Source organism: Chenopodium album, chromosome 7 (assembly GCF_948465745.1).
Source record: "Chenopodium album chromosome 7, dcCheAlbu1.1, whole genome shotgun sequence".
In the NCBI taxonomy this organism is placed as follows: Eukaryota; Viridiplantae; Streptophyta; class Magnoliopsida; order Caryophyllales; family Amaranthaceae; genus Chenopodium; species Chenopodium album.
The window spans coordinates 6067735-6085239 of record NC_137840.1 but is presented as its reverse complement, the minus strand read 5'-3'; the positions used below and the strand labels follow the sequence as shown (position 1 = coordinate 6085239).

General features: G+C 36.1%; 2 protein-coding genes across 2 annotated transcripts; both read left to right on the top strand.

The window, feature by feature from the left end:
- Positions 1–8694: 8694 nt before the first annotated feature.
- LOC145640848 (expansin-A11-like) lies at positions 8695–10214 on the top strand. Its single transcript, XM_081692082.1, has 3 exons — positions 8695–8948; positions 9172–9493; positions 9594–10214. Exons 1-3 carry the CDS (start codon positions 8801–8803, stop codon positions 9901–9903), a joined length of 780 nt encoding a protein of 259 aa, XP_081548208.1. The 5' UTR covers positions 8695–8800; the 3' UTR covers positions 9904–10214.
- Positions 10215–12974: 2760 nt separating this feature from the next.
- Positions 12975–16571, top strand: LOC145639933 (uncharacterized). Its single transcript, XM_081691251.1, has one exon. It carries the CDS (start codon positions 12975–12977, stop codon positions 16569–16571), a length of 3597 nt encoding a protein of 1198 aa, XP_081547377.1.
- The last annotated feature ends 934 nt before the right edge of the window (positions 16572–17505 follow it).

Here is a 17505-nt window from a genome sequence, read left to right as displayed (position 1 = left end):
TAAATGGTGGGCGACTCATTTTAATGTTTATTTCGTTGAACAAGTTTGATATTGGATATTTAAGTAGACAATCAAATTTAAAGTCAAAGGCAAGAGAATATAATTCACTCAATAAACTTTATCAAAAGAATTTGTAGAAATTGATACGTTTGACCTCACTTGGTTGGTAGTACTTTGATGGCTAAAAGCCAATGATGAAGCATCAACTTGTACTTGGTCCGTAATTTTGTACTTTAGACTAAAAATGTGCTACGGATATTTAGCACGATAAATCATGCGTATAATGGGGAAATACAAGTGATCAATTATTTTTCTATCCTTAGCGTGAGGCACAATTTTTTTTGGTTAATCAACGTTTGATCATATAGTATTAAGCAATATGTACAAGCAACTAGTAGCATAATGAAGTTGTCAAGTAACTTTGCACCAAAATTTACATGTCATTAAGGGTCTGTTCACATTTATTAAATTTCAGTTCAATTCAGTGCAACTCTAATCAGTTCAACTCCAGTTAGTTTAGTTCAGTTAAGCTCTTAATTTCACTCTCTTATAAAATATTCATTTCAGCTGAGTTCATTTCAGTTCAGTTCAGTTCAGATCCAATCAGTTCAGTTCAGCTCAGTTCAATAAAGGTGAATAGGCCCTAAATTTAATTGATAAATTGTCCAATAATTGGGTTTTCGAAACAAAATATGTAACCCAAACGTTTAGAAAAGTTTGTAATAATTTTAGCTAACCATAGAAATGATATATTATCTTATAATGATACACTTTTTAGGAGCTCAAATTGACTTGAAAGGAAATAAGGAATATTTGGTACTCCTTTCGTTTTAAAATATTTGTTCTATTTTTACTTTTTTCACTATATTTATTCTACTATGACTAATGTTTGTGATTTATACATTTTTTTTTTTTAAAAAAAAAGTCTAGTAATTACTTGTTGGAATTGTGCCAATAAATAAAATATTAATTTCAATTGTTAGAATTTATACTTATAAATAATTAAAGATAGAATTGATCTAAGATTAGCATCGGTATAGTATATGTGTCAAAAAAATAGAGTAAGTTGTTAAAAACGGAGGGAGTACAAGTTTTCAATTTATTAATATAATTTATTTTGTTTTGTTTTTGCTTTGAACTCTCCATTCCAATATCCTAAAGGACCTAAACACTTGGAAATTCAAATATCTAAACTTCAAGGCAGAATTGACCGCTAAAACCTGAAGTATGGCCTAGGTGCTCCGAGTGCCCTGAACTTTGCGTAGTAGTCAAAACACCAACAACTATATGGAAATTCTAATATCTATAACTTCAAGGAAAAATTGGCCGCTCACCTTGAATTATGGCCTAGGACTCGGTGCACTGAGTATCCAAAACTTTGCGTAGTAGTCAAAGGCAACAATTTTCTTCTCTAATTTTAATTTGATGGTGTTCTTGAGGAGATCATATCTTTGAGTAGCTTTTTCTCTTCGTTTTGCTGGGCTCATGTAAAGAGGGAGGGAAATTTTGTAGCACAACATGTAGCTAGAATCATTCCTTTTAGCACCGAGCAAATGTAGATTAATCATTATTCCACGTCAATTGCTCCTTATGTAATCTCGGACACTATATATGTCTCTTAATTAATAAAGTTTGCCTCATCTTTCTATCTAAAAAAATAGCACTACTAGAAATAGGCCTGTTTCCGGCGGACTGATTCCAACAGACTCGTAAATCCATCGTAAAAATCGGATATTCCGACAGAAATTTACGACGGAATATAAATCCGTTGTAATGCATTGCCTTTCCGTCGGAAATTAGAATTTCCGACGGATTTAAAATCCGTCGGAGATTTCCGACGAATTATTCTATCAGAATATTTTTTTTTTTTTTTAAAAACACCTAAACCCTAAACATCCACACCCACCCCCTTATATTTCAGCAGGAGCCGGTTCTCCTCCTATTTCTTCCCCTTTTCATTCTCTCTCCTCTTACCTTTTATGTCCTCTCTTCTTCTGAATCTCCGCCCTCTGATTTCTCATCAACCTTCCTCCTTCATCCTCCCTCTTTTGTCGGCCTTCTTCTCCATCTCCCTCCTCTTTCTCTTCTTCTCCTTATGTTCTCTTCTTTCCTCTCTTCTCCTTGAAATTCAATACGGAGTTTTTTTTTTTTTTTTTTTTTTTTACTTTTTGTTTTACAAGCATTATGGAGTATAAATTTTTTTAAGGTTTTTAGGGTCAAATTCGACCATCATAAACTCTAGATCTAGAGTTTTTATGGTCGGATTTAACCTTAATTAAGTGAAGCCCGAAGCCAATTTTATAATTTAAGGTATGTTTTGGTGTTTTTTTTTAATGCTCTTTCTTTTGTTTTTAAGTTTTTTTTATAAAAAATTGGGTTGTGGTGGTGGTGGCGGCGGCTCGTTGGTGGTTGTTGTGGGTAGGTCGTCTTTAGGTTAGGTGTGGGCTATGGTCTAGATCGGTTTGAAGGTTAGGAGGGTGGGTTAGTTTTAGGGTTAGGTGGGTGGCGGCTGTGGTTAGGGTTCGGTCGGGTCTGGTTAGGATTTGGGTGTTTTAGGTTGGGTCTGGGTTAGGGTTTGGTTAGGGTTGGTCAGGTTTGGATTAGCGTTTGGTTAGAATTAGGTCAGGTCTGGGTTAGGGTTTGAGTAGTGGTGGAAATGGGTGGCGTTGGGTATTGGTGGTCTAATATGTGTGGTAGATGCGGCGGCGGTGGTGGTCTGATGTGGTTGGTACTGGTGGTGGTGGTGGTGCTGTGGTAGTTGTGGTGGTCTGGGTTAGGGTTTGGTTGGGGTTGACAGGGGCGTTTTGGGTGGTTGGAGGTGGTGATACGCCGTGCCGGTGGTGGCGCAGCGTTTTTTTTTTTTTCATGAAATTATATTCCAACGGAATTCCCGTTGGAAATTTTCAACCGAATTGTAAATTCCGTCCGAAATTTCCTACGGATTTTTCCAGTGCTGGAACTTATCTCACGACGGTATTTTCCGTCGGAATAGCATTTTTGACCGAATTTCAGATGGAAAAGGTCGTTTTTCCTACAATAGCTTTTCCGACAACCATTTCCAACGGAATTTAGGGTGTTTTCGACATATTTTTTCTGTCGTCGGAAATGGCTGGTTTTCTAGTAGTGAAGGGCGCGATGTGTGCCTTAAATGAAAATTTCTGGCCACTTATTTCTAATGAATGAAAAATATCCAGTATATATATAAATATACTACCCTGATATAAATTAAAGTTATTTATGCTTTATTGATAAAATTGGTAACATATAAATTGGTCGTTGGACAATCATCTAAGCTAAACAATATTTTTACCTAAACCAACCTAAGACAAGTCTAGGGTAAGAAGATGATTATATCTACAGAGAATAGGTATGAGTTCATCGAGATTATGAAACGGTAGTCACAAATTGGGGTTTTGATTAATTAACTACTATGAGGACAAGCACTAGGGGGAAATGGGAATCGACAAGAACCAAACCAATGGATCAAATAATAATCAAGCATGAATACAAATTGGGTGATAGAAAGACACTTAAAATTGCCTTCTTTCAAAGCCACAACACGCACTAAGCATTCCTAAACCAAACTCAACTAACAAGATAGGCCAACCAATTCTTAACGATGGGAAGTAGACTACTAACTCGGGGTTGTCTTTTGGTCGGTCCAAGATAGCATTAAGGCACAAATAATTGGGATTTCTCACCTAATTATCGCAACTAAGACTACTTCACCATCCAAAGAAGGACCTGTAATCAAGATAGAATTTTGGTTTAATCATACAAAAAAGGTTCACAACCAAACAACATCTTTCAATTCAAGCATAGAAGTGAATACATTAGCAATAAATGGCCACCCAATTACACATGCAATCAACCAATTCTTTAACAGTCAATAATCAACCCAAAATGAACATGCAAGCACAAACATCAATCAACCCATGGCTTGGTTGGGTCTTTACCCATCCACTAGCCAATTAACTACTCACTAAACATGGTGTTCAACATCCTAACAACAACATCTTAATTCAACGTTAATCTAACAAGTTGAGAAAAGTAATAAGATCAAAGTAGATTGAACATGCAATAACTAACAAATAATCAAGATTAAGAGAGAGAAATTAACAATTCAAAGCAATTAAAAACTAAAAATAAAGAGCGGGATAGAGGAAAGATATTACTAATGAAGCTTCAAAGTTGAGAAAATGTTGAAATTGAGAATACAAACTTTCATTAACCTACTCCAATGATTGAGTTTAACAGAAACTGGATTAATTAATTAATGAGAGTTAAGAGAGCTAACTAAGAGATAAGAATCTAATAAAAACTAAGAGAAAGAAGATCCGTAAAATAGAAACCGACCAAGGGTCACTTTTATAATCCCCAAACTTACATAGAAAAATCCGTCAAAAAAACCGGGCCTGCATGTAGAAGCGTCCGCTCTAAGGCCGGGAGTGCCCGTTCCAACTACTCTTGTGCGCCCGTTCCTAGCTGCAGCAAAAGAGGCAGAATGTTGGAGCTCAGAGAGGAGTGCCCGCTCCTCCATAAGTGCATGGCCACTCCTTGTAATTTAAAGGGGAGGAAGATTATGGTGCTGGTATTAGGAGCGCCCTCTCCTTAGGGGTTGCACGCCCGCTCCAACTTGGTGCATGCTTCCTCAAGAAAGTCTTCATGTTCATGCTATATAATGAATTTCTCATTGCATCTACAAACACAAATACACACATTAAAAGGAATGGGGAAGCCAAAAGCTATAATCATGGACAAAAAGGAGTTGGAAGGGGGTTATAAAGGGAAGAATGACTACAAAATTGTGTTAAAGATACCATGATAAGTGGACAGATAAAACACTTATAAAAAGTTACCCCAAAAAGTCTGAAAGTTACCACAAATTCAATAAAAATTACCTTGATTTACAACTATATTACTGTATATCAGATGTACATAGTATATACAAAAGTTTTTATAATATAAGTGCCTCATTATTTTTCAGGTTAATTCCTCATTGGTCTAACTATTATTATTATTATTATTATTATTATTATTATTATTATTACTATTATTATTATTATTATTATTATTATTATTATTATTATTATTATTATTATTTTTAATCATTTTCAGCAATTTAATTATTTTTTCTGATTCAAATTTCCCCAAACATTTCATCTTCATTAGGCGCATGCCCAATCATAAAACTAAAACCCCAAAATATACCATGATGGTGGAAAATCCAAATCTAGAGTCCCTCTTTTCTGAAGGGGAGGCTTCTGCCCAAGCCCCTATGGCTGCCCTTGCCCAAGCCCCGGAGCATTTGCCGGCTAGTTCGGGGGGTCCTGTACACCACTGGGAGGTCCGGGACCCTTGGGAGGATCCTTCTTTTGTTCCCGACGATGCCAATGGGCGGTCAGGTGGTCCATCAGGGGAGAAAAGACTACGGAGAGGCCCCAGCACAGGCCCGAAACTCCATTTCCGGAAGATTTTGCCTGCTCTCCAAGGGCCTGAGCTCTAAGAAAATTAGAAAGATGAAATGTGCATATTTTTTCACTAAATATGCAAAACAAAATTTTACCCTAACAAAAAAACTGAATTTTCTGTAAAATCATAAAATGTGCATATATATTCAAAAAATATGCACATTCGGTACAAAAATTATGCACATAATTAAAATCCTTCTCATTTTAAGATTCTTCTTATTTGACCCCCTATTATATATAGGAGCCAATGAAATTGGTGTTTGAAAAGAGCAGAGTAAAAATGGCTAATTAAAGCATATTTTTACCCAAAGTTTGAGATGTACAATTGCTTGTAGGTGAAGGTCATCCACAAAGGTAAATAATATCAATAGAATTTGATTATATTTTGAATTTACACATATAAGTTAGTTGGTCATCCACTTTTAGAAAACAGCCAAATTACGACGGAAAAAATCCGTCGGAAACTCCTTGTTTTCCGTCGGAAAACCCGTTTCCGACGAAATTTCTGTCGGAACTGGTTGTCGCAACATAGTTTGTAGGAAAAATGACCTTTTCCGATGGAAATTTCGTCGGAAAAACTTGTCCGACGGAAATCAGTCCGTCGGAAGAGGTTTTCTGGCCTGAAAAAATCCGTCGGAAATTCCAAGGGAGAAAATAAAAAAATACCCACCACCGTTGCCAGCCCCACTGCAACCACGCCTAACCCACCCCCCTAGACGCACCGCCTTAACCCACCTATCCCAAACCTACCACCCTAACCTGAAATTCACAATCACCACAACAATTTCCCCACCCACCACCGAAATTCACCACCACAAGCTAACCCAGATCCATCCACCTAAACCAAAACCTAACAGAACCCTAACCTAAACATAAAAAAATCCGACCAAAATAAAAACATAAAAAAAAACGTCCAATTTTTTCAATAAAACCCCCCCCAAAATCCGAAATTGAACAGCCACAATCATCAATTATAAAAAAAATCGAAAATGGACAAATGAAATCAAAATTAAGAAAAAAAAAGAGAAACATACATGAATATTTGACCACACAAAACCACGAAATTAGGTTTACAAGGCCAAATTCGACCATGAAATAAAACTCTAGATCTAGAGTTTTTAAGGTCGAAATTGACGTTAAAACCTTTGTTTTCGGCATGAGAAGAGAGAAAAAGGGCGAAAATGATAATTGTTGTTGATGTTGATGTCGGTGTTGCTGGTGTTTTTGTTAATGTCGGTGGTTAGTGGTTAGAGAGAAGGAGCAGGTTAACGAGAGAAAAAGAAGAAAAGAACGAGAGAGAAGAGGAGCAGGAGAACGAGAGAAAGAATGAGCAGGAGAAGGAGTGCGAATGGGAGAAGAGGAGAAGAAGAGGAGAGAGAAGAGGAGAAGGGGAGGAAAGACAAAGGGGCGGCTGATGGAGAAGAGGGGGAAATAGAACATGGGTGTTAGGGTTTCTAGAAATTTACGTTTTTTTTTTAATTATATTCCGCCGAAAAATTACGTCGGAAAGCACATAGATTCGATTTTTCCGACGGAATAATGGGTCCGTCGGAATCAATCTGTCACTATTTATCTGTTTTCTAGTAGTGAACTACAGAGTGGCCTGGCCGGGATAGGGAGTGGTATAAATTAACGGGACAATGGATTTGAACCCTTGATTAAACCAGAAGAACAAAATATTAAATCGACATTGGTTGACTTATAATCACGTACACTTATTTTATATCATGGACTATAATTGTACCATTCCGTAGTTTAGTGCTTAATTACTTACTTGCATTTAAAGAGATCGAGGTAGTTGAAGCTTTCAACTTGCTAATTAACGACCTGCAAAAGTACTTGAATACTTACTCTCTAGATTAACGTCAAAGGCTCAACATCTACTTATTATTATCACATGTCATAATGCATGTTGATTTATTATACAATAACTTATTTTATTTGTATGTCATAATGCATGTCGATTTAATTTATTTTATATATTTATTATTATTATTATTATTATTATTATTATTATTATTATTATTATTATTATTATTATTATGGTATGGGGGACATAATGCATGTTAACTAGGTCATTGGTGATTGAAGATTTTTGTTGCAAGCTATCTTAATTAAATGGATGATTCATAATCACCAACTCCGATTCATCATACTACGTGTTATAGATTAGATATTTTATTTTCTAATATCTATAATTAGCAATCACCGGAAATTTAGGAATAATGATATTTCATTCAGTTGGTACAAGTTATATAAATTTTAATTTGTTTTCTTCTTATTTTGGCACCACGCAAAATGTATGAATCATCAACAAATACCTACAATTTACAAGCTTCAAGGTTTTAAAAATAGATAAACACAAAATTAATGACAATTTGCTAACGTAGAATAAACTAAGTTTTATAAGCTTAATGCAATTATATATTTATATGACGCGACTCAAAAGGCCGCCTTCAAGAGCGCTACAAGTAATATTAATGAGTAACATATACTCTATGGATTTAGAGGGAAGAATTCCCACTGTTTAGTTCATAGATAGTAGTGTACATGTACGGAGTACACAATAAGCTTATCATCACTTCAACATACATAAAAGTCGACTTTGTAAATATAGAACTTTTATTTAATTTAGGAAAACTATATAAATTAATCACAAGGTAAAGGGACGCGGAGTGTAAAAAAATGGAAAATAATAAAATTAATACGTGATAATAATATCTATCGTCTAGACTCGATCTATGTATGTTCTAGTTTATACACATGAAAAAAATAATGAGCAACAAAAATGGTGCATGAATGAAGGTGAGATCCAATTCAGAGACAAGTAGTGAGAAAAAAAATCTTTTATCAAAAAAATTATACGCAAATAAATTAAAATACCCTAGAAAAATAAATGGTGCAATTTGCGCAGTTATATAATAATTTTACTTATAGTAGAAGTTAGAAGTCCTTTAAGACAAATTGAGAACTTAAACCTCCAAATTTGGATTGTTATGATAATATGTACGGTTGTTATGTAAACAAAGTCCAAATTTTGGGTTTGACTTGTTAATATTTTAAACTTTGCGGTTTCTAAAATTGTTCTCTCTCATACGTCGTACTATATTCATTTTCATGTGAGGTTGTTGCAAATGACATTAAATTATTGAGTTAACTAGCCTACTCGTCGCGTATATAAGGAAGCATCACTCTTACATTTTTTTCATCAAATACAACAACATTCTCCTACACAAAAATTATCTTCTTTATTCTTACTATCCTTATTTAGCTCATATTCTCTAGACTTTTAAGTTTCCTTTTCTATTTTTTTGCTTTTGAAGTGAAAAATGAAATTGAACAAAGCCGCCTTAGCCTTGGCTACTACTCTTCTAGGATTATGTTTCTTGAATACTAACGTCGATGCCTTTGTGGCTTCTGGATGGCAAAAGGCTCATGCCACTTTCTACGGTGGTAGTGATGCTTCTGGAACTATGGGTATGTTACATACTCCCTCTGTCCTTTAAATAGATTCCTACTTTTAACATTTATTCCTCATATAATAGAAATAAGTAAAAATCTAATTAAGGGGCGGAGGAAATACATTTTCATAAATTTATAATAACTTTATTGATTTAGTTATCATTTATCACTGCGGCCTATATGGACTGTATATAAAATCGAAGCAGCTTAGAACTGAATTTTTATTATTGTAATGCAGGGGGAGCTTGTGGATACGGCAACTTGTACTCTACTGGTTATGGGACTAGTACCGCGGCTTTAAGTACTGCATTGTTCAATAGTGGTGCTGCATGTGGGCAGTGCTATAGGATCATGTGTGACTATAAGATGGATCCAACATGGTGTAGGAAGGGAGCTTCGGTAACTATTACTGCAACTAACTTCTGTCCTCCTAACTACGCATTGCCAAACAATGCCGGAGGTTGGTGTAATCCTCCTCGCCAACACTTTGACATGGCGCAACCTATCTGGGAGAAGATCGGCATTTACAGAGGTGGAATCATTCCTGTCATCTTCCAAAGGTAATTAATTACACTTGCTCTTATTAGTCTTTACTCTTTAACATATAATTTACTACAATATGATGTTCAAATATTGAATAGTTATTTCATTTTGTTACAGGGTTCCTTGCATAAAGCGAGGGGGAGTGAGATTTAGCATCAACGGAAGGGACTACTTTGAGCTTATATTGATAAGCAATGTAGGTGGAGCAGGATCCATCAAATCTGTTTCGATCAAAGGGTCGAAAACCAACTGGATGGCGATGTCTAGAAATTGGGGGGCTAACTGGCAATCATTGGCTTACCTTAATGGACAATCTCTGTCTTTCAGAGTCACTACTACTGATGGCCAAACCCAAGCTTTTAACAATGTTGTTCCTGCTAATTGGAGATTTGGTCAGACGTTTTCGAGTCGTGTACAATTCAAGTAAGCTTATGGAGCGCAGTTGATAGTACATGAAGTGTGCTATCAAGAGAGGCAGTGGTGTGCTCATTCTGTTTTTCACAATGAAGCAGCCCGCCAAAAGGATCAGTTTGTAATATATTAAGTGGCTTGATTAAGAAAGAAACTATTAATTATTATGTTGCTTTCTTCATATACATATACATATACATATACAAAGTATATCATTGTAATTTAATTTGGTTTGTTTTGTGTGATTAGTGACAGTGAATTCATTTTCTATGAATTCAGGATCCTGTCCACCTTAATGCAATGTTTAATGAAAATATACTATTTGGTCATTCCTCATCCTTTGTTTTACCTTTTCCTTTTGTGCTACTTTTTATGATGTGATTGATGAGTTAGTAAATCAACTTTGTATATTGTTCAATTCATGAAATTGAAACTTCTTTAAGCTTAAAGAAAAGATTGTTAATGAAAAAAGAGGAATTGTGTCTTAGTACACGTTTCTTAGCTTTGTTTATAAAAGTGAGTAGTTTAATATTACGTGTGTTTGTGAAAGTAGTAAAAAGGAATTATGGATTAGACCCCACACACAATTGCGATCACTAAAAATTTTTAAAAAAAATGTACGTAATAACTTACAAAGTACTCTGTATAAGATAGAGGAGCTAATACCTATTACTATCACTTATGATTATAATATTGAATCTCTTTGAGTTTGTAAGTGCACCTAGCTTGTCTTTCTTATTTGATTGTCTAGATCTATATCTTATTCTCTAAGATTTAACAAATGCAAATAATTATGTGTCTAATAACGTACAAAACATACAAAATTACGGAGTATGATAGTTTCATAATAATGCATGTCATTATAGCAAAATATACATTGTTTGAACTTATTTTAACCAATTAGAATTTTGGTGACGGACAGAGGTTGGTAAAAAAAAAAAAAAGTGTATATTTTGACAATTGACTTAAAGATTTATTTTAAACTTGTATAAAATAGATTAAAATGGTTGGGTGGATGAATACGATTCAATAGCATAGATTAAGGAACAAAATAATGACAGAAGAATTGGATTCTAACACGATAACAATGTCTAGTTACTTGTTTTCCCTAAATAATGATCTGAATCTCCTACAGGATATACAAATTGATTGTTTAATAATTAATATTACTTGAATTGTTCTCCCTCATACATGACTATAATTTCTATTTTTAGTCACAAAATTCAAAACCAACTAAATTAAAAAAAAAATAGTTCAATATTATTGATTCATGAAAAACATATACTATAAAACAAAATACTCCCTCTTTTTTTTTTTTTTTTTTTTTTTTTTTTTTTTTTTTAAAAAATTGCATTAGTTTGACCGACACATTTGCCGAGACGCAATATTGACCATTAATATCTTTAATATTCTATTCGTAAAATTGTAACAAAATTATATTATGAAACTAGACATTATGATTAATCTAGTGATATATTATATAATAGCATTTCATTATTTTATAGGGGTGAAAAAATTAAGTCAACATGGTATGTGAATAGTGCAAAAGTCAAAGTGATGCAGTTAAAAAAAAACGGAGGAAGTATATAAATGATACAAATAAATTATTAATTTGTTTTGGTGCAAATCAAACACTTTTATGTGCATTAGGTATATAGTAAATTGGTAATACGAGTATTAGTATACATCAAATAATAAGGGTAATCAACTCAACGATATTCACTAAAAATAATTTCAATTCAGTTAAAAATAATTTCAATTACGTTTAAATAAGTTTAGTTCAGTAAAATTAATTCAGATCAGTAAAAAGAATTTCAATTCAGTAAAAATCAGTAACTCTATTGAAGAAATATAATAGAATACCAGTAAAAATAATTTCAATTCAGCAAAATTTATTTAAGTTCAGTAAAAATAATTTCAGTTCAGTAAAAATAATTTAATTTTAACAAAATTAATTTCAGCAAAAAATAAGGTGAAGTTATTTTAATGTGTGTGTGTATATATATATATATATATATATATATATATATATATATATATATATATATATATATATATATATATATATATATATATATATATTATATATATATATATATATTATCTACGTATTTGATGGTTGTTTAGGAAGATTTGATATTATTTGGTTAAGATATTTAGTTGCCAAAGATAAGATAGATAATATTGATGAGAATTGCCATAATTATCTTGTATGACTCTATATATATTTTGGCCAAAGAGCCGTGAATGGACATCAAGCAAATATTCTGATTAATATTTCTCATAGTTATATTTCGAATTATTACAGTAAAATTTTCAATACTCAACGTAACTTACATGTGTATGGGAAAATATTTATATAACGGTTATCATCATAGGCCGATATTGTATGACAGGCCGATATACTATTTAAATCCGGTCCATCAATAACTCTTGTTAATATCGGCATTTATGTATAAAGTATACATATCGGCATGTAAGTAGCTGACACGTGTCGTTCTCACGTTTGACACGTGGCAGAAATTATATTACTTGTTAAACTGCCACCTGTCACTTAATTAACCTATAAATAATCTGATTTTACCTCATAAATAAGGTAGCATTTATTACATTCTTTCTCTCACTACTTTCTCTCTCTCATTACTTTCTCTCTCTAAATCATCTTTTCTATAAACACTTGCTGACTTAATCTTTGGAGCGGTTATCCCCGGATTCACCCCAGGGCTAGCTAATCTCTTCCCTGTGTGTAGGTTCTTATTTGGCCGATAGGAGCAGAACGGGTTATACACTCGAGCTTCGGATCTTGGATTTGGACTATCGGATTCTTGCAGAAACAGTTGGCGCTAGAAGGAGGGGAGCTACTTAATAGCTTCTATCACCTAAAAGAGCCTCATACCTTCCGATAAAAAAAAATTGCCTAATCCAGGAGAAAAAAATGCCTAATCCAGAAATTCAGATTGAGGATGAAACTCATACTTTGGAGGGTAATGAATTCCATATGCCGTTAACCCCTGAAAGGCAGACTGGGGCAGATGCAGACCCTATGGCAGGGTTTACATCAGAAAGTTGGAAACGGTTGCAAGAGTAATGACCGCTATGAGTAAAAAAAGAAAAGAAATAGGGGCAACCCAAGATGGAGGAGGGATGCCTTTTACAGCTCATGGCAATCAATTTAACCAGACCGGAAGTTCGCAAAGACGCCGGCATGAAGGGTCACCGATAAGATCCCAGCGGACCCCTAGAGAATCAGAGGTTCAATCCTCAGGTCAAGATGAAAGTACGGGAACTTATCAGCAAGGAGCGGTGCGAAGAGTAGTTCAGTTGAGGGCATCACCATTTGCACAAAGCATCCTTGATCAACCAATGGAAAAAATCAAAATGCCGACATGTCGGTTTGATGGAAGGGGAGATCCAGGTAGATACATGACCTCATATGAGGGTCACATGATTTTATATACCAATTCTAATGCCGTTTGGTGTAAAGTATTTCCCACTACTCTGGTTAGAGCAGCAACCGATTGGTTTAATAATCTTGAAAATGGAGCAATCCACAGTTTCCAACAATTAGCCGAAATGTTCGTGGGGCAGTATGTCAGCAACAGTGTTCGGCAGAGAACTTCTGGAGAGTTAATGGTTGTTACTCAAAAGGCAGATGAATCTCTAAGGGATTATATAAGGAGGTTTAATAATGAAGCCAATACAATTCCAAGATTGCAGCAGGAGATAGCAGTCATGGCACTAATGAACGGTCTGAATGATTCAGAATTTAAAAGATACTTAACCCGAAAAAATCAGCCAACATTAGCTGCAGCTTTTAACAAAGCTCATGATTATATTAAGAGCGAGGAATTGATGAAAACAAGCAGCCGAGTTAGTTCTACTGATAGAATTCACCCGATGTCTGAAGGGGGATCTTCGGGAGTTGTAAGGCCGAGGAATCCAGCTGCAGCAAGGGGAGGAAGCCGTCAAGAGGTCAGAGGAACCAAGGCACCAATGCGATATAATTCGTATACACCTCTGAATGCACCAAGGGCTGCAATATATTCTATAAATCAAAACCGAGAAGGATGGGTGAGGCCCATGCCGATGAAAGCGAAAGGAAGGGATACCAAGAAGTATTGTATGTTCCACCGAGATGTGGGGCATTACACTGAAGACTGTGTGCAGTTGAAAGATAATATCGAGGAATTAATAAGAAGGGGGCATCTTACTCAATATCGGTTACACTCTGGGGAAAGTCAGCAACAGCAATACCGGCAACCAGAGCGCCAGCAGATAGAGTTTCGGCCAGAAAGACAAGGGCAAGTGAGCCGACAAGGTGAAGGCGGGCAACCACCGTCGTCCATTGGAAAAATAGTTGATGTAATAACCGGTGGACCAGTTCACGGAGGGACGATAAGTGGAGCACGGAAGCACCTATCGGAACATCGGCACATTGTTAATGCACTAGATGTTGCTGATCGCCCACAACCGTCTGAAATTCCTAATGTAACCTTTACCAAGGAAGACGCAAAAGGAATAGTTTTTCCTCATGATGATCCCCTCGTGTTAATAACAAAAATCAATGGAGCTGATGTGAAAAGAGTTCTAGTTGATGGAGGAAGTTCGGCAAATGTCTTGTTTATGCAAGCCTTTAATGAGTTGATGATAGGCCGACAATATTTAACACCGGTATCTTATCCGGTGATTGGGTTTAACGGTTCGACGGTAAGGCCAGAAGGGAGTATAGTTCTCCCTATTAGGCTTGGAGATGGTATAACAGCAAGAGATGCGATGGCTGAATTTTTGGTAGTGGATGTACCATCGGCATATAATGGTATTGTGGGAAGGCCAATAATTCATGACATACAGGCAGTAGTATCAACTTACCATCTAACTATTGCTTATGTGTCGAATAGAGGGGTTGTAGAAAAGGTACATGGCGGACAGGTGAGGGAAAAATCATGCTATATCACGGCACTGAAAAATCCAGGGCAGAAAGGAGAAGTACCAAGCAACCCGAAACGAGCAAGAGAGCCAACAGTGCGAGATTTATCAATGGAGAATTTTGACTCTAGGCCAGAAACTGCGCCGAGGCCGTCACTAGGAGGTGAGACAGTACAGGTGGAGCTCCGACCGGGGAACCCAAATCAGACAGTTAAGGTTGGGGCCGATATGGATGTTGAAATGAGGTGTAATCTGATCAGCTTATTGAGAGAGAATGCAGATGTGTTTGCCTTCTCAGCAAGCGATATGCCTGGCATACACCCGGAGGTGATGGAGCATAAGCTCAATGTAGATCGAAAGTTTAGACCGGTAAGGCAGAAGAAGCGCAACTTCTCAACAGAGAAATCGAAGCCATTCAAGCTGTTAACGGCAGGATTTATAGAACCATGTACTTATCCAGAATGGTTAGCAAATGTCGTAATGGTTAGAAAGCCGACTGGGAAATGGCGGATGTGCGTGGACTTTACAGATTTGAATAAAGCTTGCCCAAAGGACTGTTATCCGTTGCCTCGGATAGACAAGTTGGTAGATTCGACTTCTAGCCATGAAATGTTAAGCTTCTTAGATGCATTCTCCGGATATCATCAGGTTAGTCTTCATGAAGCTAATAGGCCTAAAATAGCTTTCATAACGGATGCCGGGGTATACTGCTACAAGGCAATGCCGTTTGGGCTAAAGAACGCTGGTGCAACATATCAAAAGCTGGTTGATAAAATTTTTGCAAGTCAAAAGGGCCGTAATGTGGAAGTATATGTAGATGATACAATAGTAAAAAGCAAGATGAAAAAAGATCACATAGAGGATTTGAAAGAAACTTTTGCAACTTTGCGGCAATATCAGATAAAGCTCAATCCAGAAAAATGTGTTTTTGGAGTTCGATCTGGAAAGTTTTTAGGATTTATGGTTAGTGAACGAGGCATTGATGCAAATCCTGATAAGGTTAATGATCTTCTTGAAATGAAGCAACCTAAGTCAATTCGAGACATCCAGAGATTAACAGGAAGAATGGCAGCCTTAACGCGCTTCATTAGCAAATCAGCAGATAAAGCACTCCCGTTTTTTGTGGTTCTGCGACAAAACAAATCGTTTGAATGGGGAAAAGATCAAGCTGATGCTTTAGAGATGGTAAGAAACCATTTGAAGTCTCTCACGACAGTAGCACGACCGGAGCCAGGAGAATACTTACAATTATACATATCGGCGTCACCAAAAACAGTGGCCTCAGTCCTGCTAGTTGAGAGAGCCAAACAACAAATGCCGATATACTTTGTCAGCCATGTCCTTAATGCTGCTGAACGACGATATCCAGTGATAGAAAAAATGGCCTTTGCTGTCGTTATTGCCGCTAGAAAATTACGACCTTATTTTGATGCACATCCGATAGAAATCCTTACGAATCATCCATTAGAAAAATCACTGCAGAAAATGGATACATCGGGAAGGTTATTGAAGTGGGATGTTGAGTTGTCAGAGTATGAGCTGTATTACAAGCCCAGGGTGTCAATAAAAGCACAGGCTTTATCGGATTTTGTTGTGGAAACCTCTTACAATGATGAGGAGGAAGAATTGGGGACGTGGCAGGTATCAGTAGATGGTTCAGCAAACTTTAGCAGGGTCTGGAGCCGGTATTGTGATAACAGCCCCAAACGGAGAAATTTTTTAGTATGCCTTAAAGTTCAAATTCAAAGCAACAAATAATGAAGCTGAATATGAAGCAGCAATTGCAGGCATTCAGCTTTCTATAGCGACAGATGCAAAAAGGTTAGTTCTCAAAACTAACTCACAATTGGTTTCCAGTTAATTTCGTGGGGAATATGAAGCAAGAGAACTGGCGATGATAAAATATCTAGAAAAAATAAATGAGCTTACAGCCCAACTGCAGTATTTCGAAGTTCAATTGGTGCCGAGAGCACAAAATTCGCAGGCTGATGCTCTAGCAAGGCTAGCCAGTTCAAGTTTTAATGACTTGGAGAGAACTGTTATGGTAGAGGTTCTGAAGCATAGAAGCATAGACGAGTCGGCAAAAGGCGTTCATTGTATTCAGCTAGGGGATCAATGGTATGACAAAATCCTAACATACTTGCTGACAGGGGCTTTGCCGATAGAGAAAGAAGAAGCTCGAAAAATCAGAAAAGATAGCGTATGGTTTATAATATACCAAGGCCAACTTTATAAAAGAGGATTCTCATTCCCATTACAAAGGTGTATAACGGCAGAAGAATCTGCAAGGTTAATAGAAGAGATCCATGAAGGAACTTGCGGAAATCACCTAGGGGCACGAGCTCTTTCAAGAGAAATAATGAGAAGATGGTATTATTGGCCAGCAATGAATGAAAATGCTTCTTCTTATGTTAAAAAGTGTGAAAAATGTCAAAAGTTCGCACCTATTCTGAACCGGCCGCCAAATGATTTAACGCCGATTTTGAATCCAGTCCCGTTTGCACAATAGGGGATGGATATAGTTGGTCCCTTTCCGTCAGCAACTGGAGGTCGAAAATTCCTACTGGTGGGTATAGATTACTTCACCGAATGGATCGAAGCAGAACCAGTAACCACAATATCGGCAGCAGAAGTTAGAAAGTTCATTTGGAAGAATATCTTTACAAGATTTGGCCTTCCGAGAGAAATGGTT

Excerpts from the sequence above, each read along its gene's own strand:
- LOC145640848 (XM_081692082.1), top strand. The coding sequence starts at position 8,801 with ATGAAATTGAACAAAGCCGCCTTAGCCTTGGCTACTACTCTTCTAGGA. Across the intron at positions 8,949-9,171 it reads TGATGCTTCTGGAACTATGG|GGGGAGCTTGTGGATACGGC; the intron begins GTATGTTACATA and ends ATTGTAATGCAG. Across the intron at positions 9,494-9,593 it reads ATTCCTGTCATCTTCCAAAG|GGTTCCTTGCATAAAGCGAG; the intron begins GTAATTAATTAC and ends ATTTTGTTACAG.
- LOC145639933 (XM_081691251.1), top strand. The coding sequence starts at position 12,975 with ATGACCGCTATGAGTAAAAAAAGAAAAGAAATAGGGGCAACCCAAGAT.